The following is a 24,400-nucleotide window of genomic DNA, read 5'->3' on the forward strand; positions in this document are numbered from 1 at the left end:
CAAATCTGAAAGTTCTCAGCCTTTGGTGGTCTCAATAAAGGTTGTAGAAAGCCTACGAGATAAGAGAGAATGCTGAGGAGAGAGAAAACTCTGACTTTCTTCGCAAAGAACTGAAAAAAATCAATCATTTACTGTTGTTGCCTTGTCTCAACAGCCTGTAGATACTATCACCTACTATTGATTAGTCATCTCCTGTCCCTGACTGCCTCAAAAGGTACTCCAATGTTGACAAGTAACAACCTTTCCAAATGGTTTCTCCACCATTATCCATAATTAAATATTAATTTTTAATCTTTAAATACTGAAAATTAATCTAATAATTATTTCGATGCCCAAAAAAATAATCCGACTAGCCAAAATTGGCTATGCAACTTCCATTCACGAGTGTCTCTACGCCATCTTTGACCATCAAATTGACATTAGATACCATTAAACGCCACTTCTCTAATATCACTAACAACTAATACTTATGGCCAAATGAATGACCTAGGCCAACAACTAGCACCACATACCACCAACTACATGTGCAGCATAACTTATAGCAACTTTTGCCTTTCACATTCTATGATTTCATTGGGTCTCGAGCTCGTAAATTTACTCTAACCCTAGTTACACTTCACATGTGCAACATTTATTTAACCATGTGATTAAAAATTAATCCACATGTTCACGGTTTTCAAAATACATGTCCTCATTATAACCCTCCTTGATGGTGCTCTACCTTGCATGAAAAGAGTGGACCACCATTGTAATGCATTCCCTTTCAAGAAAGTGGCTGCCCTTCCAATCTTAGAGGACTCTGTGAACTTCCCCCCTGAATAGGCTACATCAAATTCCTAAATGAAAATCAAAGTTTTCAGCCTATCTCATGTACCACTGTTGTCATACACTGGCTACTACAAAAAGGATGCATTTGCCGAATTCACATCCAAACCAACACCAAACGGAGCATTTGCATCACCAGCATTCATTTCTTGAGCCCATAAGCATTCAAGGGTGCACATGTAGTACCAAACATGCTAGTTTATGCCCCAAGCATCAAATCAATGCTGCCATACATAAGGTTTTGCATATTTCTAGCCATAAATGAATACATTGGGCCTTGCACACTATGCATTGATTATTGTACACCATAGGGATTTGTTCTATACGTTCCCATGTGCGATCCCTATCCAACCATAGCATGAAAATTTGTGCTTCCACAAAAATATCATGGCTTCCCCCATCATAGCATGCTTGCTCGGCTATCCAAAATCCATTAAATTGGCACTTCCATGATGGTCTTGTGAAGAAAATGCCCTAACATAGAAACACAAATAACACCATACGACAAAGCACAGACTGATAGAAGAACACAATTAGGATTAGGATAACTCACAAACTATGAACACAGAGAATGAATGACATGATATGATTATTGAATATACAATGCTCATGCAGCAAACACACTATGCAGTGAATGAATATTATACCTCGACCTCTTGTATCTCAAGGATCAGGGTAGGGGAAATGAGCTGGAGAATGTGTCATACTCCGAACGGATCTCGAATCATAGCAAGGCAACCTTCGGATATTGAACACCAGCAAACACAGCCAAGAAAGGTTGAATCTGATATAGACAGCAATGCAAGGGAGAGAAAGACTAAAAACACAGATAAGAAGAGAGAAAACAACAAACGCAAGCTACAAGGGAGAAAACAACAACGACAAGTTGAGGAGATGATGGCGACAATTGGAGAAGAGAGAAAATATGCAGGGTGACAACTGCGGCCTGCAAATGCAGCAGTATGCTGACGTGGCAAGCTATACAGACAACAACAGTCGCCTGGCTAGAAATAGCAGCAAATTGATGATGGAGAGTTGGAAACAAGCGCCAAATAAGTAAAGACTACAATGGACACCTTGGAATGTAATGTCCTCCGCGAATGGGATGTAGGCAACAAGCTAAAAACACCTAATGTTGAGAAACCCTTCACCCGCAGTTTTGCGTTCTGCATTTTGCATTTAGGGTTCCATGTTTTGCGTTTAGGATTTCACAATGGACAACTCCAAAAAGGGTCTGGGCGTCCACAGTGTGGTGCCACCCTAGACAACCGGCGCCCTCCCTCCGAGCACCACCCTAGACAATCTCTTGCCTATTTATAGGCTGCCTCTGTCACTCATTCTTTACGGCTGATTCATTCAATCCGTCACCTCTTCTCTCCAGCCTCTCCACTACCCTCACACCCCTTCAAGAGGACATTGAGGATCGTGGTTCGTGGCTCTCTTCATCATCTTCCTTGTGCTACGGCACCCTTGTTTCCTTGTATCACAACCACTCCATGATTCAGATCTTCATCATTTCATTCACAGAGTTTCTTTCTTCTCTTCTCTTCTTAGCACAACAACCCCTCTCAAGCCCAACAACGGTGCCACAAGAAGGAAGCCAACCAAGCTCTTTTTTTTCTCTGTATCTTTTACTCCAAAACATCCCAACCCAAAGCAACCAAAGCATTGGACAAAGGGTGCACATCAGCTCCCTAGTGGCCTACTAAGACTACAGAGGCAATGGTTATCTTACCAAGAAAGCCTAAGTGATTATCCCAAAGAGGCGAGGGTATCGAATAAAGGCTGCATGTTGGCTACCCAGTGGTCTACCAAGTCCTGCAAAGGCAGATGGAATCAGCTATGAACTTTTTTTTCTTTTTTTTAGGCATTGTAGTTTTGATAGATTTAACATTAAGTGAGGGTTTCAAATCAATTTTCATCCTATTGAGTATCCATGCCCCAAACATGAGAGTAATAAGGGATGGTAGACCCAAGTCCATCACAAAACAACCATACTATCCCTACCATTACTGGGTATCGGTGAAGAAGAAAAATGGCTAAGGTCTCGGTGACACAAATATAGCAAAGATGTGAAGCAAGCAAAGCAAGCAAGCTAGGAAGAATTGCCTTGGAGATTGCTATGCAATGCCGCGAATATGGTGGATCTAGAGTTGACCATTCCAAAAGACCAAAAACGAATAAATGCACACAAATGCATATTTACATGAACAGAATGTCAATGCATGGGGTATTGCAAAGGGAAATGCAAGATGGTATGCTCAAGCAAAATGCAATGCAACGGTGCCATTTGAACAATGTCCTCGCAAGGGGATTATTCACTTGTCCAAGTGCCCTTTTACAATCATGTCATCTTGACAGTGCGGATGAAGTTACAAATATCCATAAGTACAAAAGAATAAATGTCTAAAAACTGTAAGCATCATCACCCTCACAATTGAGAGAAGTAGCCGCCCCCTCTCAAAGTGGAGGAAAAAGCAAGAGGGAAGCACCCTCTCCCTATCAATTTGAAGAAGTAGGGGAGAGAGAGTGTATCCAAGCCGATCCTGGGGAGAAGGCATCAAAGAACCGGATGGTTGATTGCTTTGATCAAAATGTCTACAAAATTGTTTGATGAAGACACAAACTCTAGGCGGATAGTGCCTAGCTCAATTTGCTCTCTAGAAAAGTGAAAGTGGCTTCCCACATGCCACGTCCATGGTGTGATGATCAGATTGCCCACAAGAGCAATGACACTCTGGTTGTCGCAGTAGACAACTATGGGAGAGACACAAGGAAAGTGAGACATCGCCAGTAAGCTCTTCATGTAGATGGACACGATTGTACTGTCGAAGAGAGCCCTATACTTAGCCTCAGCCTGGAAGCTGCCACTGTCTTTTGCTTATAACTGGATCAAGAAATGGAAGTCGTGCCCAAGATAAAGAGATAGCCACCATGGAAATGCCGGGTGTTGAGATCTCCTCCCCAATCAGAATCACTGTATCCTTGCAAACATAAACAAAAACCATAAGTGAGGCCATAAGAATAAATACACTGTAAATAACACAGCATAGAAAGACATACAATCCAATGTGACATCCTAGGTGCTGTGAAATACTGACTAAGAATGCTGACTGAGTAAGCTAAGTCTCGCTTACTATGAATTAAACAAAGAAGTTTCCCTAAAACAAACCTATAGGTATGCCCATCAAAGGGCTAGCCTAGGGTATCCTTCGAAAGTGGACAATAGGATCAAGAGGCATGGCCACTGGCCATACCTAATCCGTACTGAGCTATTCCACTGAAGTGCGTACTTCTGTTGTCACAAAAAAATACAACATCCAAATCGAACTACCTCCATCCCCAAGAAGTAAGATAACAAACCGAGGTTTGTCATCTCAAATGTAGCACTAAGCTTTGCCTTGATTTCCATTATACGTAGATCGAATATATAAGTTCGGATCATAAGGGGTAGAATGGTATCCGTGAGTCTATAAAAAATCGTCCACCCTATGGAACCAAGACCGCGGTACTTGCTTCAGCCGATAAGAATTTCTCCTCCAAAAAACCACTCAAGAAGACACACTTGACATCCATCTGATGTATCAGCCAATCGTAGTGAGCAGCTAGAATGAGTAATAACCAAAAAGATGTCAACCGCACAGTAGGTACAAAAGTCACTTCATAATCAATACCATGCTTCTATCGAAACCCTTGCACAACAAGGCAAGCCCTATACTTATCTAAAGTCATCTTGACAGTGCAGATAAAGTTACAAATATCCATAAGTACAAAAGAATAAATGTCTAAAAACTATAAGCATCATCACCCTCACAATTGAGAGAAGTAGCCGCCCCCTCTCAAAGTGGAGGAAAAAGCAAGAGGGAAGCACCCTCTCCCTATCAATTTGAAGAAGTAGGGGAGAGAGAGTGTATCCAAGCCGATCCTGGGGAGAAGGCATCAAAGAACCGGATGGTTGATTGCTTTGATCAAAATGTCTACAAAATTGTTTGATAAAGACACAAACTTTAGGCAGATAGTGCCTAGCTCAATTTGCTCTCTAGAAAAGTGAAAGTGGACTCCCACATGCCACGTCCATGGTGTGATGATCAGATTGCCCGCAAGAGCAATGACACTCTGGTTGTCGCAGTAGACAACTATGGGAGAGACACAAGGAAAGTGAAGCATCGCCAGTAAGCTCTTCATGTAGATGGACACGATCGTACTGTCGAAGAGAGCCCTATACTTAGCCTCAGCCTGGAAGCCGCCACTGTCTTTTGCTTATAACTGGACCAAGAAATGGAAGTCATGCCCAAGATAAAGAGATAGCCACCATGAAAATGCCAGGTGTTGAGATCACCTACCCAATCAAAATCACTGTATCCTTGCAAACATAAACAAAAACCATAAGTGAGGCCATAAGAATAAATACACTGTAAATAACGCAACACAAAAAGACATACAATCCAATGTGACATCCTAGGTGCTGTGAAATACTGACTAAGAATGTTGACTGAGTAAGCTAAGTCTCGCCTAGTATGAATTAAACAAAGAAGTTTCCCTACAACAAACCTATAGGTATGCCCATCAAAGGGCTAACCTAGGGTATCCGTCGAAAGTGGATAATAAGATCGAGAGGCATGGCCATTGGCCATGCCTAATCCGTACTGAGCTATTCCACGAGCTGAAGTGCGTACTTCTGTTGTCACAAAAAAATACAACATCCAAATCGAACTACCTCCATCCCCAAGAAGTAAGATAACAAACCAAGGTTTGTCATCTCAAATGTAGCACTAAGCTTTGCCTTGATTTCCACTATGGCAGCAAAAACTAAGCATGTTATGAGTAAGTCATCAACGTACAGCAGGATGATGTAGCTGACCCCCTCCATAGTAGATCGAATATATAAGTTCGGATCATAAGGGGTAGAATGATATTCGTGAGTCTATAAAAAATCGTTCACCCTATGGAACCAAGACCACGGTGCTTGCTTCAGCCGATAAGAATTCCTCCTCCAAAAAACCACTCAGGAAGGCACACTTGACATCCATCTGATGTATCGGCCAATCGTACTGAGCAGCTAGAACGAGTAATAACCAAAAAGATGTCAACCGCACAGTAGGTACGAAAGTCACTTTATAATCAATCCCATGCTTCTATCGAAACCCTTGCACAACAAGACAAGCCTTATACTTATCTAAAGTCCCATCAGCCTTTAGCTTGGTCCTAAAAATCCACTTCGTCTCGATGACTTTCTTATGGCTTGGATGATTTACCAATTTGTACATCTCATTTCGATCAATACTCTCTAGCTCCTTCCCTATGGCCTCTCACCATTGAGGGTGCTAAAGAGCCTCCTATCATGTATCCAACTCAAAATACACTCTATAATCAATTGTTAACAGCGACGCAAATGATACCTGAGATGCAAGCCAAACAGATCTTCTAGATCTCTCTGGAGTAGAATCCGGTGGTAAGATCCCCGAATCCCGCATTGTCTTCTGGTATCAACGAGGTAACGGGTCTCACGGAGGGGGCCTGGGAGCTGAAGAATCCACAGGTAGGTCAGGAGTAAGTAGTAGACCAGACACAGTAGGCACGATCTCCAATGATGTGAAAAGAGGAATCGGATCGGAATCCGATGCAAAGGATTGCACGATATCCCTCTTATCAAAGATGACGTTCCTCCTAACCATCACCTTCTTCGTCCATCAAATGAACGGTAGACTTTCGCTTCAGAGGAGGGAAAGAAGTACTCACAATTTCTCGTTTCAACTGTTTACCTAGTCTTAAGTTTATTTAAAAATATGTCTTCCTCATTACTCATAAACTAGAAATTGTTTCGTATACGTCCATCATGAAAATCATCCATACCAATAGAAGAAGAGGAATCATCATTAGCAAAATCTAAAATGGTAGACATACCTAGCACCGGAGAGAATAAATATGAAGGCAATGGAGTGTACTCTATACCAGTTTCCGCTTGAAGATGGCCAGTCCTGGAGATACCGCCCTTTCTGCATAGTCAATAGATCGGTGCACCAAATCTAAAGGGTGAAATTTAAAATTACCTTCTATCTATTGTTGGACTCTATGCATCAATTTGAGATCATACTCAGCTGCAGTGATCTCATAAGGTCGTGGAACTATATGGTAGTCCAATGTCTGTTCGGCCATGTCAGGAGCTTATAAAGTAAGTTGTCAGGCCCACTCCGACTCGTTCCTCCATGGATTTAGCTTAGATGTGAGAAGTGGTGCGGAAGTAGTGTTCGAAGTCATCTGTCCTTCTGTTGTTCCTACTTGTGAAGAGCTTTCAGATCAAGGCCTAGGTTTCTCTTATAGAACTCGGCTTTGATACCATGTGAAGAAAATACCCTAACACAAAAACACAAATAACAGCGTATGAAAAAGCACAGATTGATAAAAGAACACGGTTAGGATTAGGGTAACTTAGAGACAATGAACACAGAGAATGAATGAAGTGATATGACCATTGAATATACAATGCTCATGCAACAATCACACTATGCACTGAATGAATATTGTACCTTGAACTCTCGTATCTCAAGGATTAGGGCAAGGGTAATGAGCTAGAGAGTATGTCATACTCCGAATGGATCTCGAATCACAACAAGGCAACCTTTGAATGTCGAACACCATCAAACGCAGCCAAGGAAGGCCAAAATCTAATGCAGACGGCAATGCAAGAGAAAGACTAAAAACGTAGGTGGGGAGAGAGAAAACAGCAAACGCAGGCTACATGAGAGAGAAAACAACAGCTACAAACTGAGGAGATAATGGTGACACTTGGAGGAGAGAGAAAATTTGCATGGCGGTAGCTGGGGCCTGCAAACACAACTGTATACTGATGTGGCACATTGTACAACAACTGGATGACGGACAGCAGCAGTCGCCAACAGCAACAAACTGATGATGAAGAGTTAGAAACAGGCGCCAAATAAGTAAAGACTGCAATGGACAGCTTAGACTACGATGTCCTCTGCAAACGGAATGTAGGCAGCAAGCTAAAAACACTTGAAACCTGCAGAAACAAGATTAAGACTAAATGGAGAGCAACATACTTGTTTATAAAAAAATTGGGCCCCTCCAAGTGGGTTTGTGCTTATGGGATACAGACACTCTCTAAGAATGCATTTCTTTTTAAATAAACAAGGTTTCTTCCTTAATTAAGCATGTTTTGGAGTTGTTTAAGTGAAGCTAATGCATTTTTAGCTCAACAAGCCTTGCATTTATATTGCTTGCCCCATAGATACCAACTTTTTTGTTTCATTGGCGTCTTTGGGAGCTTCAAATGAAGGGTTTGGCATTATCTTCGGTGCACCTTGTTGTCTCGAAGGTATACAAGACATCTTCTTCATCTTGCCTTTGCTGTTCTTCTTCGGAGTATTCAAAAATCGAGTAAATTAAGGATCCTTTGCCAATTCAACAAAGAGATTTCTTACTATCCTTATCTGATTCTTGAACTAGTCATCAAACTTCTCTTCACTTTGCTGGTCATCAACTTCCTTATACCCTGAAGGCCCTACGTCTTGCCCAGCAGCAACATTTATTACAAAACTCAGAAATGCAAATTAACTTACAATCTTGGACAATGGACACCCTATTGGCCTCAAAACCGACACCCCTTTCGATATTTCTTTAACTTAATTGAAGAAGAAGTTGATGTACAATGGGATTTTCTCGGAAGCATAGAAGACTATTGTAATACACTGCACAACACGAGAAAAGAGAAAACGAAAGAACATTGCAAAAGGAGAACTCAAAGATATACTCAAGAAATGGAATCTATATACCAAACACAAGACAGACATGTACAACAATGAGTCACTGGATGTGTAATCACTAACACTAGCTCCCTCTCCAACAAAACCTACATTGGATGTCTATAAGTGAATGATGATAACTTAAGGAAAAGGAAGCCTGAATAAATAGGCAATAAATAATGCAAATAATGCATCAAGTTGGCCAGTAATAAAATAATGATAAAATGTTGGTCGGCCATAGAATAATGTGACAATCCTCAAAAATAATCATCAAAAAATGCCCAAAATACTCTAATGTGTCCAACTCACAAACACACCTGCATATACTCGCTCACAAGCTAACTAATCTGCTAACACTAACAACCCTTTAACTTCTTGCATGGGAAGGATAAAATGCTGGTCGGTCATAAAATAACGCAATAATCCTCAAAAATAATCACCAAAAAAATACCCAAAATACTTTAATGTGTCCAACCCACAAACACACCTGCATATACTCGCTCACAAGCTAACTAAACTACTAATACTAACACCCCTTTAACCTCTTGCATGGGAAGGTTTTGCCAAGTGGCAATCTTCTAATTGCATTTTTCAGCAATTTTCATTCTAACCAAAATTTATTTTCAGAATATTAATTCTGAAAACTTAATTTATTATTAATTCTTGCTCAAAAAAATAATTTTAGCAACCAACACTTAAACTAGCTAGACCAATTTGTTATCCAAATATTTTTGGGCATTTATTAGCCCCTAAGCTAGCATTAATTGATTAACTAATGCCTAGTTCCTAATGTCACAACTAAAATTAAGGGCTAATAAAATCTTCTAGACCAAAATCTATCACCAGGCACCACCTAGTACCTGACTAACATGATGTGTTACAACTTTTGCTTTGATACCCATTCACTTCTCAAGGTTCTTAGCTTGTCATTATGAAATATCTAATTGGCACATCACATGTGCATCTCATATTTGGACATTTAATAGATAACTCAATCAAGTGCTAAGCAAAGGATCAAAAATTGATATCCCATGACAGAAACAATTTCAGCAAAGTGGTATATGAACCTTCTCTAATACGAATACAATTCCAAAAAGCTCTGTAAATCATGCAAGCTTCTCAAATGTGGACAACTGTTGAGCTAAAAATGCATTAGCTTTACTTAAAAAGCCCCAAAACTTACTTAATTAATGAAGAAACCTTGTTTATTTAAAAGAAACACAATCCTAGAGAGTTTTTGTGTCCCATAAGCACAAACCCACTTGGGAGGGCCCAAACTTTCTATAAATATGAATGCTGCCCTCCATTCAGCCCTTGATCTTGTTTCTGCAAATTTCAAGTGTTTCAGCTTGCTGCCCACACCCCGTTTGTGGAGGACATCTCAGCCAAAGCTGTTCATTGCTGTCTATGTCAGTTGGTGCCTGATTTCCAGCCCTCTTCTCGCAGTTTGGAGCTGATCCCAGCCAGGCAATTGCTGTTCCTTCACAAACCTGCTGTCATATCTACCTGCCACATCATCTACAACCTACGTTTGCCAGTTTTCTCTCTCCTCCAGCTGTTGCCCAGCTTCTGCAAGCTTTCACCAAGCTGTCCAGCCTACGTTTGGCAGCTTTCTCTCTCCTACAGACTATCCTGCCTGTGCTTATAGTCTCTCTCTCCTGCAGTCTGCGTTTTTAGTCTTTCTCTCTCCTCACTGTCATCTGCATCAAATCCAACTTCTCACTGCTGCATTTGCTGGTGTTTGACATCCGGAGGCTGCCTTGCTACGATTCGAGATCCATTCAGAGTCCGACACACTCTCCAGCTCATTACCTCTGCGCTGATCCTTGAGATACAGGAGTTCAAAGTTCAATATTCATTCACTGCATAGTGTGTTTACTACATGAGCATTGTAAATTCAGCAGTTATATTACTTCAGTTATTTTCTGTGTTCATTGTCTCTAAGTTACCCTAACCCTAACTGAGTTCTTTTATCAATTTGTGCTTTGTCATACGATTGTTATTGTGTTTGTATCTAAGTATTTCTTTACATGGTATCAGAGCCTAGTACTCTCTGAGAAACCTAGGCCTTTGATTTGAAAGCTCTCTGCAAGAAGCAAGAACAACAGTAGGTTCAAATGACTTCGAACACATTACCAATTCAGTCTCCAGAACAACCTATGCCGAGAACCGAGTGAGAGTGGGCAGAACAGCTTGCTCCACAAAGTTCCGACATGGTGAAAGACACTTCTAAAAACATGGAAGAAAGGCTATATAAGCTTTCCACTAAAGAATATCATGTGATCATGGACTTTAGACGAAAGAAGATTGAGGAGCTCGATCGAAGGATTACCCTTCAGGAGAAGCTACTCAATGAAGGTATGCATGAATTTCTCTTCAAATGTTGCGCATAAATCTCATGATATTGCAGGGCCGTCGAGACCTCCCTCAAGGATGGGCCCCCCTATTGGAGAAAGAGATCCAAAGTATGTTCCATTCTTTCATCCTCTTATGTCCACTCCAGTGCAAGGTACTTTAGATTCGTCTTTTGTTCCTTCATCTTTTACCTCTTCTGTTTTGCAATATACTAGTAGAAAACATGAGGAAAATAGAGTACAATCACTTGACTATGGAAAAGGTTCTCTTGAGGATCAATTCTTGTATGTTAACACACATCGTAGGGATTATAAGAAAAAGCCAAGCACCTCTTCTTCTACCCTTTCTTCTTTTCAGCTTACTTCTCAAAATCAAAATGAATTTGGTATTCCTATTTCTACATTGCATGGTGCATCATCTTCATCGTCATCATTTCATTTTCAATCATTAAATGGTAAAAATGAGCAAAATGCATTTGCATCTTTCACACCACAAATTCAAAACCCACCCATCCCACCACATTCTTCCGCTACTTCTCCACTTCCTTTTACACCATTTATATTTCCCTATCAAACATCTCATGTTACACATCACACCGCACTGGGGCATTATGGAACATTAGGCACCACCTTTAGGACCTCATCCTTTCCTCCATCACGTGGTGTTCCACCTACTTCAAACACACTTTCGGGATCATTGTAGCCTAGGTAACCCCCCCCAGTCTCTCCCGAGTGTGGATCAATTGGTACCGTAGCTTGCCTCTATAGCATTACATAGTGGACATCCTGGTCATGCTGCTGTGCCCCAGCCGAGCTTTGGACAAGGCTTTCGTGTCCCAGTGCCTCCACTTCCATTGGCACCTTATGGAAACATTCATGTTCCGGTGCCTCCACATCAATCGGCACTCATTGGACACTCCCAGCCTATTTTTACCTACCCACCTTTTCCCCCTCATTCTTCCTATCAAACACACCCACCAACACCACCATCTTATCCTCCAACTCCATCTTATCCCACTTTCCTAATACCTCATGGTTCCAGCTCATCTTCTGCCAAGCATGCTTTCAATGATAAGACTCCTTTTAATAAGGAATGTACCTAAAAATAGTAGGTATTGTCAACATTGTCAAAAGGCTAGTCATTTTGACGATGAGTGTCACTCAAAGGCCAGGACACAGCACCCAAATCTAAATCTTAGACCCCCGCCCCTCAGTCGGACAACCCCCAACCGGGGAGGTAGAGTGATTGCAAGGGGCAGTTTAAAGGTCAAACTCATACTACCACCGCTCAGCCATCTCAGTCGACAACATTCTCAACTCCAGAGAGCTTGTCTGACTGGTCTGCAAAGGCCCACATCATCTCCACAGAGACAACAGATGCGAGTCTCATCCACATCTGTGAGTTGCCTCCTAACGAGGTTACCGCAGAGGCCCACTTGTCACAACCAAGCACTTCAGATCCTGTTTGGATTTTGGATAGTGGAGCTACACATCATATGACTCCTATAGAGGACATTTTCTATATCCAAGCCCCTACAGCCGGGCGGGTCTGTGTAAGAAACAACTCCTTGGTCAAGATTTGGGCTCAAGGTAGCATCAATTTTGCCACTGACAAGAGTTCGAATCTGGCTTCATTGGGCAATGTATACCATGTCCCCCAACTTGGGGTGAACTTGTATTCTGTTCAGTAGCTTTGCCAGTTGGGGCAAGCAGCTTTCTTTACAGCGACCACAGTCAAGATCCTGGACTCTCAAATTGGTTTAGTGATTGCTCGTGGTGAGGCACAGCCTAGTGGCCTTTACCACGTGACTCACTTTCTAACCGAGCTGATAGCTGAGGGCCCCGTGTTCCATAGCTTCCAAGCATTAGCCACATCTCGGGAGCCTACGAACAATAAGTGTCTTTGTCGCACTTTCGCTTAGGGCATATTGGTTATAACTCTCTTTATGAGTTATCCCGCCGTCAGCTAGTGGCCTTCCCCGTCTAAAACTAGCTCACGATGTCTGTAAAGCTTGTCAACTCAAAAAGCAGCACCATACCCCATTCCCTCAGCAGTCTATGCATCATGCTGAGGAGCCTCTTAGATTGATTCACGATGATCTTTGTGGGCCGACATTCACTACCGCCTTAACTAGTGCACTATACTTCTTTTTTATAGTGGATGATTATTCTAGATACACATGGGTATACTTCCTCAAGCATAAGTCAGATGCTTTCACATATTTTTCTGCTTGGGTGCTGTTGGTTCATAACCAGATGGGACGTTGTGTTGGTTGCATGAGGACTGATAGCGGTGGTGAGTTTTTCTCCCACGAGTTTTCCGAGTTTCTGTTGAAGCATGGCATCTCTCACCAACTCACCTCTACTAACTCCCCCTCTCAGAATGAAGTCATAGAGCGTAAAAACCAGACAGTCATGAAAATGGCACGCTCTATGCTATTCGCAGCAGAGCTTCTTGGGCGCCTTTGGGTCGAGGCTGTTAACACTTCAGTGTACATTCTCAACCAGTGTCTAACTACGGCAATTCCTAAGAAGATCCCGTATGATGCATTTTTTGGCTATTGACCTGTCATTTCCCACTTCAAAGTCTTGGATTGAAGTGCCTACACACACACACACACCTGATGATAAGATAGGAAAGCTCACTCCCCGAGCTGATCTCCTTATTTTTGTCGGATATTCCTCTAAAGCGAAAGCCTATCGTTTGTTCGATCCTCAAACAAACAAGGTGATCGTTAAGAGGGACATCGTTTTCAACGAGAGGAATCATGCAATCCTCTACACCGGATTCTGCTCCTATTTCTCCTTCCACATCATCAAAGATTGTGCCTACTGAGTTTGGTCTACTTCCCGCTCCTGACATAACTACACATTCTTCATCTCCCACGCCCCCTCCACGAGATCCGTTACCTCCCTGGTACCAGCAAACCATGCGGGATTCGAGGATCCTACCACCGAATTCCACTCCGGAGGGACCTAGAAGATCTACCCGGTTTGCTCCTCAAGCTTCATTTGCATCATTGTTTATAGCCGATTACATAGCACATTCTGAGCCAAACACATAGCAGGAGGCTCTTCGGCACCCTCAATGGTGAAAGGCCATGGAAAAGGAGTTCGAGACTATTGGCCGAAATGAAACTTGGACATTGGTGGATCGTCCAAGTCACAAGAAAGTCATCCGGACAAAGTGGATTTTTAGGACCAAGCTAAAAGCTAATGGGACTTTAAATAAGTACAAGGCTCACCTTGTCGTACAAGGGTTTCGAGAGAAGTATGGCATTGATTATGAAGAGACCTTTACTCCTACCGTGCGGTTGACATCTTTCCGGTTGCTTCTCACGCTAGCTACTCACCACAGTTGGCCAATATATCAGATGGATGTCAAGAGTACCTTCCTGAATGGTTATTTGGAGGAGAAAGTCTATGTGGAGTAGCCACCGGGCTTTCTTTTAGGGAACCCAAGGGATAAGGTATTCCACTTGCAGAAAGCTCTTTATGGGTTGAAGCAAGCACCGCGATCTTGGTTCCATAGGATAGATAAGTTCTTACGAACTCATGGATACCATTCTACCCCTTATGACCCAAACTTATATGTTCGATCTACTGCACAAGGGATCAACTATATCCTGCTATATGTTGACGACTTACTTATCACAAGCTCAGATTCTACTGCCATAGCAGACATCAAGGCAAAGCTTAGTGCTACTTTTGAGATGACAGACCTTGGATTGTTGTCGTATTTTTTGGGAATGGAGGTAGTTCGTTCTAGGGGATGCATTTTTGTGTCACAACAAAAGTACGCACTTCAGCTAGTCGAACAGCACACTTCGGATCAAACATCGCCAGTGGCCACAACTCTCGATCCTATTGTCTACTTGTCGAAGGATACCCTAGGACAACCCTTCGATGCACATACCTATCGCTCTGTTGTAGGAAAACTTCTTTAGTTAATTCACACTAGGCCAAATTTAGCTTACTCAATCAGTATTTCACAGCACCGAGGATATCACATTGGATTGCATGTCTTCGTGTATTGCGTTATTTACGATATACTTATTCTTATGGCCTAAACTATGGTTCTCATTTATGTTTACAAGGGCACACTAATTTTGATTGGACAGGAGATCCCAACACCCGACATTCTCATGGCAGCTACCTCTTTACCTTGGGCACGGCTCCCATTTCTTGGTCAAGCAATAAGTAGGAAACGGTTGCGCCTTCCACGGCCGAGGCTGATACCGGGCTCTCTTCAATGGCACCACCGAGGCCATCTACTTGAGGAGTTTACTCGTGGCACTTCATTTTCCATGCGACTCTCCCACCATTGTCTCCTGCGACAACTAGAGTGCCATTGCCCTTATGGGCAATCCGATCATTACACCACGGATGCGGCATATGGGAGTCCACTTCCATTTTTCCAAAGAGCAGGTTGAGCTAGACACTATCCGCCTAGAGTTTGTGCCTACATCCAACAATTTTGCAAATATTTTGACCAAAGCGATCAATTGACCGGTTCTTCAATACTTGTTACCCAATATCAATTTGGGTACACCCTCCCCTACTTCTTCAACTTGACAGGGAGAGAGTGCTTATCTCTTGCTTTCCCTTCCAATTTGAGAGGAGGCGGCTTTTACTCTTGATAGTGACAGTGATGTTGCTTACAGTTTTTCAACATTCATTCAATTATTCTTTTGTATTGTATTATGGACATTTGTAACTTCATCCACACTGTCAAGATGATATGATTGTAAAAGGACGCTTGGGCAAGTGAACAATTCCCCTACAAGGGCACTGTCCAAGTGGCACCATTGCATTGCATCTTGCGTGAGCATGACATCTTGCATCGCCCTTTGCATTACACCATGCATTGGCATTTTGTTCATGTACACATGCATCAGTGCGCATTTATCCTTTTTCGGTCTTTTGGAGTGGTCGACTCTTGATCCATCATATTTGTGGCATTTTCCATGGCAATCTCCAAGGCAGTTTTTCCTTAGCTTGCTTGCTTGCTTTGCGTGTCTTGCTTGCTTCACTTATTTTCTATATCCACACCTTAGCCTTATTCTTCTTCACCGACACCCAGTAATGGTAGGGATAGTATGCTTGTTTTGTGAAGGTCTTGGGTCTGACCATCCTTTATCATTCTCCTGTTTGAGACACGCATACTCAATAGGACAAAAACTTATTTGAACCCCTACTAACTGCTACATCTATCAAATTCAAAAAAAAAAAAAAAAACAAACAAACAAACAAGCAAACAAACACTGTCCATAGCTAATTCCATCCGCCTTTGTAGGGCTTGGTAGGCCACTAGGCAGCCAACGTACACCCTTTGTCCGATGCCCTGTCCTCTCTGGGGTGATCACTTGGGCTCCCTTGGTAAGATAACCATCGCCTCTATAGTCTTAGTAGGCCACTAGGTAGTCAACCACACCTTTTGTCCGATGCTCTGGTTGCTTTGGGGTGGGACACCTTGGGGTAAAAGATCTTTCTCGTGGCACCATTGTTGAGCCTCCCACTATATGTCAGCCTATCAACTGGTTTTCTAACCCTTTCAAACCTCCTCAATTGCAGTGCACTTTGGGCTTGTCAATCCTAGAGAGTTTCTGTGTCCCATAAACACAAACCCACTTGGGAGGACCCAAACTTTCTATAAATACGTATGCTGCCCTCCATTCAGCCCTTAATCTCGTTTTTGCAGATTTCACGTATTCAACTTGTTGCCCACACCCCGTTCACGGAGAACATCTTAGCCGAAGCTGTCCATTGCTGTCTACATCAGTTGGCACCTGATTTCCAGCCCTCTTCTCGCAATTTGGAGCTGATCCCACCCAAGCAACTGCTGTTCTTGCACAAATCTGCTGCCATACTACCTGCCACGTCATCTACAACCTGCATTTGGCAGTTTTCTCTCTCCTCCAACTGTCATCTAGCTTCTACAAGCTGTCGCCAGGCTGTCCAACATGCATTTGGCAGCTTTCTCTCTCCTACAAGCTGTCCTGTCTGCATTTTTTAGACTTTCTCTCTCCTGCACCCTCCATTTTTAGTCTTTCTCTCTCTTGCAAGATGTCCTACATGCGTTTTTACTCTCTTGCAGCTTGCGTTAGTAGTCTCTCTCTCCTCATTGCTACCTGCATCAAATCCAACTTCTCACTGCTGCGTTTGCTGGTTTGCTCACAATACGACACTCTCTCCAACTCATTACCCCGGACATGATCCTTGAAATACAAGAGTTCGAGGTTCAGTATTCATTCACTGCATAGTGTATTTGCTGCATAAGCATTGTATATTCAGCAATTATATCACTTCAGTTATTTTCTGTGTTCATTGTCTCTGAGTTGCCCTGACCCTAACTGAATTCTTTTATCAGTCTGTGCTTTGTTATACGATTGTTATTTGTATTTTTTTGTCAAAGTATTTCTTTACAACAACTACGTATGGCTTCCACTTTTGTAGGATCCATTCTAACACCATCTAGTGAGACAACAAAGCCTAAGAAACGAATCTTTGACATGAAAAATTCACTCTTTTTTACAATAATTATCAACTTGCATTTTTTAAGTTTCCCAATAGTGAAATGCATCTAATTTTACCTCATTCTTTGAATAAACTATGGCATTATCAAGCAATTTCTTGTGACCCAATCGATCCATCGGTGTACAATGACCTTGTCACTTTTAATATTTACATCCATCCAACTATAGAGTGTTCAAAAATGTAAATAAATACTTCAATCTATCAAACTCTAAAAATTACAACTAACATTTGAATCCAATTTTACTGAGCATTTGCCTAGACAACCAATAGATGACAGCTTCCATGGCTATTTAAGCAAGGCAGTAGTAGCTTTTCAATGTTTCTCATGATAAAACTCTAAAATCTCTCTCTACAGCATTCTCTCACATTCCCTACCCCTCTCTCAAGTTATCTCAGCATTTTCCAACAGTTCGAGCCATCAAAGGAAGAGATTTTAATCAATCTTTGTTGTAAACCCTAATTTACAACAAAAAATAGGGTTTTAACAATTGCCTCAGGATGCATGCTCAAAATTGAGAGCCTAGGACTTGAATTCTAGCAACTAAAATTAAGGAATTTCAAGGGGATTCAAGAGGCCAACCAACCAATATCAAAAGGGCTGAATTTGTCTTTCAAGGAGCAAGGTGAAGGCCAATCCCCAAGCAAACCAAGGGAAAAATTGGTATGGAGGCTTGTTGGTTAGTTTTGACAGCAAGAGGCACTTGTATTAGCAAAGGAGATCACAAGATCTCAGTTGTACTCATTTCTTTTGCAATATAAGATGAAGAAATACTGCAAGGGATGCCAACTTTGGGATCAACAAGATGTCCAATGCCCAAGATTAAAGTAATAAAGTGTGCATTTTCAGTTTATGTAAATTTTAGTTGTAATTAGTGCTAAATCGGGTTATTTATCACCCTATCCAAGGAGGAAGGCTGGTTTCAAATGAATTGAATATTACTTTCTTCACGACAAAGTTGCCCAAAAAGTACACTAGACTTGAGATCTCAAAGGAGAAGAAAGAATCTCACCCATATTGCTATACTAACCTATTTTTCTTATATTTAGTTCAACAACAACAATATAATTTGCTGAAAATGGAGTTACAAAGCTGTCCAATGGATTCCCCATGCCAAAAGGAGAAGATTAGTTGCTATCCACACTCTATACATGCTACTATCAACTCATTCTAATGACTCTTCTACGAGCTTTTATAACAAGTTTCCTCTCACTTTCTTCACTAGATCGTGCTACAAGCTTCCTTCTTCCTTCACAATACTAAGCTTCTTAAAAGACACACGAGTTTGAAGACAAAGGTGAAGAGAGTAAATATCCTCACCACTTATGTATCATACAACCCAACCCTAATCTTAGCTTTCCACGAGACAAAGATCCATCAAGCTTCCTTCTATGCAAAAAAATAAAGCCAAAACAAGCAAATAGCTAGAGATACTTGCTCAATGGCTCTCATATCTACGTTTTTGTATATGCAACTTCTACAGCATCCACTTTTAAGTTCCTTGTATAGCCAAAACGCATTTTCTTTATGATAAATAACGGCCCAAAAGCACCAAAGCAACTTTAAGCACAGTCATGACTCTAAACATGGCAGCATCGGCTTCAGAACAGTGGGCAAAAAAGTTCACTTCTGATGCAACCTGCCTTGACAAGCTTGTGACGTGTGACCACACTAAGCCAGCCTCATCCAGCCCCCACATTAATGCAATAATCCTTGCTCTAAGAGCAAAGCAGCAACATGCAGCAATTCTAGGATCTGGCACTTTCAAGACAGCTAGAATTCAAGGGCTCACATCCGCTTTTCAAATCACCACCAGTCTCAATCAGCTTCGTGCCAGTCTAATCCAGGTGCAGACAAGTGCAAGTAAGGCACCTCCAGCTAGTTAAAAAATCCAGCAATTGCAAATGAGACTTGAAAGTTTGTGAAAAGAATAACCACACGACCTTGTATGTACAGCAGCTGCTGACAGATGAACCCAAACGACTTGAAAGAGAATGGAAGGCAAACTTACACCCTCTAAGCAAAATAGACATACAAGCAGCTCCCAAGTCCCATGTTGGATCTACTGCATGGCCCACTCCTAATTTTGATGTAGACACACAAGAGCATGTCACTTTGTTCACATTGGTATGTAGACTTCATCACTTGAAGTTTGAATTGTTTCCCCGGTCATCTGGTTTCTATTTCAGTATGCTTGTGTTGAGAGCTTATGACCAAAACATTGTGATTATCTTCTAGTATCTTACACCCTTTAGGGCTTCAGCAGATGACCTCACAAACAGCATAAAGGTTTAACAAACCATCAATGAAAATCTGAGATTTCAATTTTGCATACTACAATAACAAGTCCTTAAATTACACAAGCACACAGAATTCTTCATGCAACTCGATCTACAAATAAGTTCAAGGTAAAGAAGCATACCCTTTACTCTTTGCAATCCCTATCACCTCTTCCTTATCCAGCACTTGGATTTTATTCCTCAAAACATCAACTGCTCTATCTATTTGCCCTTCAGTAGGTTTTGCAGAAGAAGCAGGGATGTCCACAAGTTCACATATGCAATACCAAAACTCCGTCAGCTCTGCTATATTCTTCTGATCGTGTGTGGCATGATCCGTCTTATCAAGATATTGTCTCAAATCCCTGAGCTTTTTTCTCAGCTTTCTTCCTGCCATCCAACGGACATGGCCAACAAACTTAGGCCCATACTCTATGGAAGTAACCTTAGTTGTTCCAGCACTGCCCATCCTACCATTCCTTAGAAGGAAAGGACTCTCATCATAGTTTGGAATGTGTTTGCTCATATACGACTGCCTATCTTCAGCACAGCATATTCCAAGTAGGCCTGCCACTGAACGTCGCTCAGAGGTGATCAGGTTGTCATTGACTACATGACCTGTACTAATGCCGTTGAAGGGAAGCCCATGCTCCTCCAAGACATCTTGCAAAGATTCCTCTTCTTCAACTGCCGCTTTGTTAATGCTCTGCCGTACAATCTCACCATGAATCCTGGCTGTATCTCTCAACACTGCTCGAGCAGAGTCAACATTGATACCATGTTCATATGTGTCTGATGTCACACATGTCATAGAGAGGAGGAGATTCTACAAGTCTTAAAACATTTTGTCAGTGAGATTGCATCGTATTACACCCCAATAAAGATGATTGCATTCATAAGACACTCACCAACAAAGTTGACTTGCCACAGCCGGTTCGGCCAAGGACTGCAATGAACTGTTTCTCACATGGCCACAACGTTGCCAGGTTTTGTTGCAAGGTATGGCAATTGAGCTGAACAACATCCAAGTTTGGCATACATGAGGGGCGTCCAGAGTGGCTGCTCATGTCTCTGATGCTCACTTCATAGAAGTCATTTAGAAGTGTGATTAGGCCCTGCAAGAGGAGCACGGTCTCGTCCGCAGCCTTCAAGAGGAAGGACGAAGAGGCCATGGCAGAAAAAGAAAAGCTGTCGGCGCAACAGCTATGCTCTGCAAGGAAGGCTGAGGGAATAAAGTCGGACCTGTACCACCCTGCCAAGAGGACAATGACAACAAGACATCTAAGCATGGCCTTAATAAATACACACCTAAGGCGGAAGACCAAGCAGATGATACGAGAATGGAAGAAATAGAAGAAGAATACAGCAATGAGGATCATTGCCTGATGTATGATCTTCTGTAAGAGATTTCGGCCTCTACTCTTCCTCCTTATTGCATCTCCTCAGCTTCCCTTTCCACTTGAAAAACGATGGGACGGTAGGGCATCAGATGATACATATAATCTCAGCGAGAAGGCAGAAGCCAGTCAACAAACTCGATGTCTGAGTCAAGGAGAAGGGAAGTAGGTGGGTAGAGCATGAGCTGCCTCTCTCCCACTCTCCCTCTCTCTCGGTGGGCACTGGGCTGCATGCAAACGACCGCCAGAAGCTTGCTTGTGCGCTGGGTTTTGTGTGCCACGCCGGAATATTCCCCATCCCTGGTAAAGGAGTCAATTTGGTCCGGCCGTAAGGGTAGGATACATGTACCCCACGAGTGCGTCCACCCAGCACATGTTCTCGCGTCGATACAAAACCCGTCAAACCCACCCCCTCGGGCCTTCTTGAAATTTTTCCAATTGCCTCTTACATCCCCACATGATCCACATGCATTACGATCGCTTAGATGCTCGATGCCACAACCAAGTCAATCGACTTGTGCAAGTGATTGACTCCCTCCATGTGTCCTGTCCTCTATGCTTGTGAACTTTTATCTCGGAAAAACCGACACTTGGATCGTACCTCTAAATTTGAGGGTACTTCACTAACTTGAAGAAGATACTCTAAAGCAGCAATGATTGATTGGTGGTGCGTGCAATGCCAAATATAGCAATAGACTTTTTCTCTCTCCAATGGACATCTAAGCTATCCTTCTCCACTTGAGACACGTGATACCCAATGTTCACCATTGTGTTGAACTTATGCGTGTCCATTTCACTAGCCAAGGGCGATAACTCCTTCGTGGAGGTCTATTGACCTATGCAGGGCACACCTGTTACATATTGGCTACATGGTACATGTTGTAGATTTTTGGGTCTTTTTTTGAGGGGGTTGTTTGGATGGTACAACATTGCTCTTAACCATTTAATAGGATGACTTCAACCATTACTACTCTATAGTGTTATAATGTCACTATTAGTTGGGCTAGCATTGCCCATCATCGAGCCCCAACCGCATGGTTGGTGTCATTATGAGCTTGTAGGGTTTTGCCTCGTTTATTTCACTAAATAGTGCACTTTGCACATTAAAAATGAAATAACCCAACAATCACAATGTGCAAAAGCTTTATTTAAAAATATGAACTTCATTTTCACAAATATGCTTGTTTCTCGAAAAGCTTTTAAAGAATTCATATACTACCACTACAAGAAAGAAGGGTGCACATGGCATGCATGAAATAATGCACAAAACCGAACAATCATATCAGCCAAATAACTTTACCATAAAAAGTTTAAATCCCTTTTTGCAAAGTATTTCTTATGTAATGCAAGTGATTTATATTATCGTGATAACATGTGCATTGCCTGAACAAGTAAAAAGTTGTAGATACATCAATCTTGAGCTAGCTTCAAAAGAAGCTTGCAAATCGGCTTTGATGCCCCTGACATTTTAGCTGACATTACTTGGACTACCCCAATAACTTACTAGCTATGGACTACAAGCTTTCCTTTAGCATGCTTCAATCTACCATTGACTATCTCGTTCCTGAATGAGCCATACAACATGAATTACAACGACTCTTTGCACTATCCACACCTTGAATGACACCTCATTTAGATTCCCTTTGTCATCCATGAGCATTTGCCTCCAACTCACTTCACAATGCAAGTTCATGTTCTTTTTTAATCTTGCCTATAATTATGTTCCAAAGGGCTTCCACTTTAATGCAATTCCAAAATAAGTGCTTTTATTTCCTTCTTGCTCTTTCCCACAAAGCCTTCTTTGTATGCAAATGCAATATGAACTAGTTCTTAGAGTGCAGAGAGATGAGGATGATGAGTTGGAAGGATAAGGATTTGAGGTGGCAAGTCAAACTTGACCCAATGCAAATGTATTGGATGTACTCATTTGCCTATATGAAGAGGCATAAGTAATGCAATTTCTTATCTAGCTTTTACTAAAAATGAATGGTTTATTCACTTTCCCTCCTTGATTGTGTCATGTGGTATCAAAGCCACTCACCCACTACACCTCTCCTCTTCATCTTCAAGTCTCCTCTGAACACGGAAGGTTGCCACCAATAATCACTCTTCAAGCTACTCTAAGGCTTTTCCATCAGATTCATTGAGCTACTATGGATTAAGGTGTTTTCCACATTGCAATTGCTTTGCCCTCAAGATGATGCTCTCATTATAAGCCAATCGTTCCAATACTTGCAAGCCTTCCAATCTATACTAATGCTTCAATGCTAGGCACTCCCCTAGAATTAGCCATGGCTTCAGGTAAGCCTCCATAGACTGCAGAATTCTCCCTCCGTATGGCTATTGATTATAGCTACTCCCATCAATAGTAAGGAGGGCCAGTTCTTCTTGACTATAGAACATTTCAAAGGGGGATGTGTTGGCAAGATCACTATAAAGAGTGTCATTGATCTTGGGCTCGTGGTTGTGAATGAGCTTGGCAAGGGTGTCCATCTGTTGGAGGTGCCAAGAGAGGGGCCGAGTTCTACCACTTCTAACTATGGCATTGTCATCATTGAGACAGGTGGTGTCATCAACATCCTCGTGTCCTACAAAAATGGCCACCCTATCTCCATGAATCTTCGTATCTTATCTCTTTTTTAAACCTTAAAACATTAAGGTTTGAAGAATACCCCTTTCACACTCATTGCCTCCAAACTAGTTTACTTTGAGTCGAGTTCACACTATCCTCTTAAAACTAGTTCCCACAAGGATTTTTTCACACCTTTGTTGCTTGAACTGGTTCATATCTAAACCATGTTCACATTGCATGCTATTTTGAACCAAGTTTGAATATAAAGGTCGTTCGCACTTAGAAGAAAGCATGAACCGAATATTATAAAACCATAAAAGGGTTGTGTGTATGAGGGTTTGGTTCTAAAGCTAAAAACCAAGGGATGTATCTGAAGATGGATTTCTATAGCTTGCATCATGAATATAAAGGCTCACTTGTTGAGCATGTCTCAAAATTCAGGAGTTTGATTAATTGATTGGAAGGCATACAAGTCAAATTTCCTGAAAAGGATGCAATAGCAATGCTTCTTGTTGGCTAACTAAAGAGTACACATCCTTAAAAGATTCTATTCTTACACAAGAAACACTTAATCTTGAGGGCTACATATCATCACTCCTATTGAAAGATGAACTCAAAGAGCAAGTTGATTCATCCACTATGCTCTTTACAAAGAAGGAACCTAAAGAATGCTAC

General features: G+C 41.8%; 1 protein-coding gene across 4 annotated transcripts in view; it reads right to left on the reverse strand.

Annotated features, from left to right (window-relative positions):
* Nucleotides 1-21,458, reverse strand: part of LOC148020626 (uncharacterized) — a 45,157-nt gene extending 23,699 nt beyond the window's left edge. For 2 of the 4 annotated variants that reach the window (XM_087698422.1, XM_087698419.1), the window contains exons 1-3: nucleotides 21,139-21,458; nucleotides 20,665-21,008; nucleotides 19,900-20,582 (exon numbers count right to left, since the gene is read on the reverse strand). In XM_087698422.1, the coding sequence (XP_087554548.1) occupies nucleotides 19,900-20,582; nucleotides 20,665-20,928 (947 nt within the window). In that variant the 5' untranslated portion in view covers nucleotides 20,929-21,008; nucleotides 21,139-21,458. Of the gene's footprint in view, nucleotides 1-19,899; nucleotides 20,591-20,664; nucleotides 21,009-21,138 lie in introns of those variants that run through there. The other 2 variants (XM_087698420.1, XM_087698423.1) reach the window with 2 other exon arrangements.
* Nucleotides 21,459-24,400: the final 2,942 nt, after the last annotated feature.

The sequence above is a fragment of the Lygodium microphyllum genome, chromosome 18 (assembly GCF_053477565.2).
Source record: "Lygodium microphyllum isolate KBCC chromosome 18, Lygodium_microphyllum_v1.1.10, whole genome shotgun sequence".
Classification (NCBI taxonomy): domain Eukaryota; kingdom Viridiplantae; phylum Streptophyta; class Polypodiopsida; order Schizaeales; family Lygodiaceae; genus Lygodium; species Lygodium microphyllum.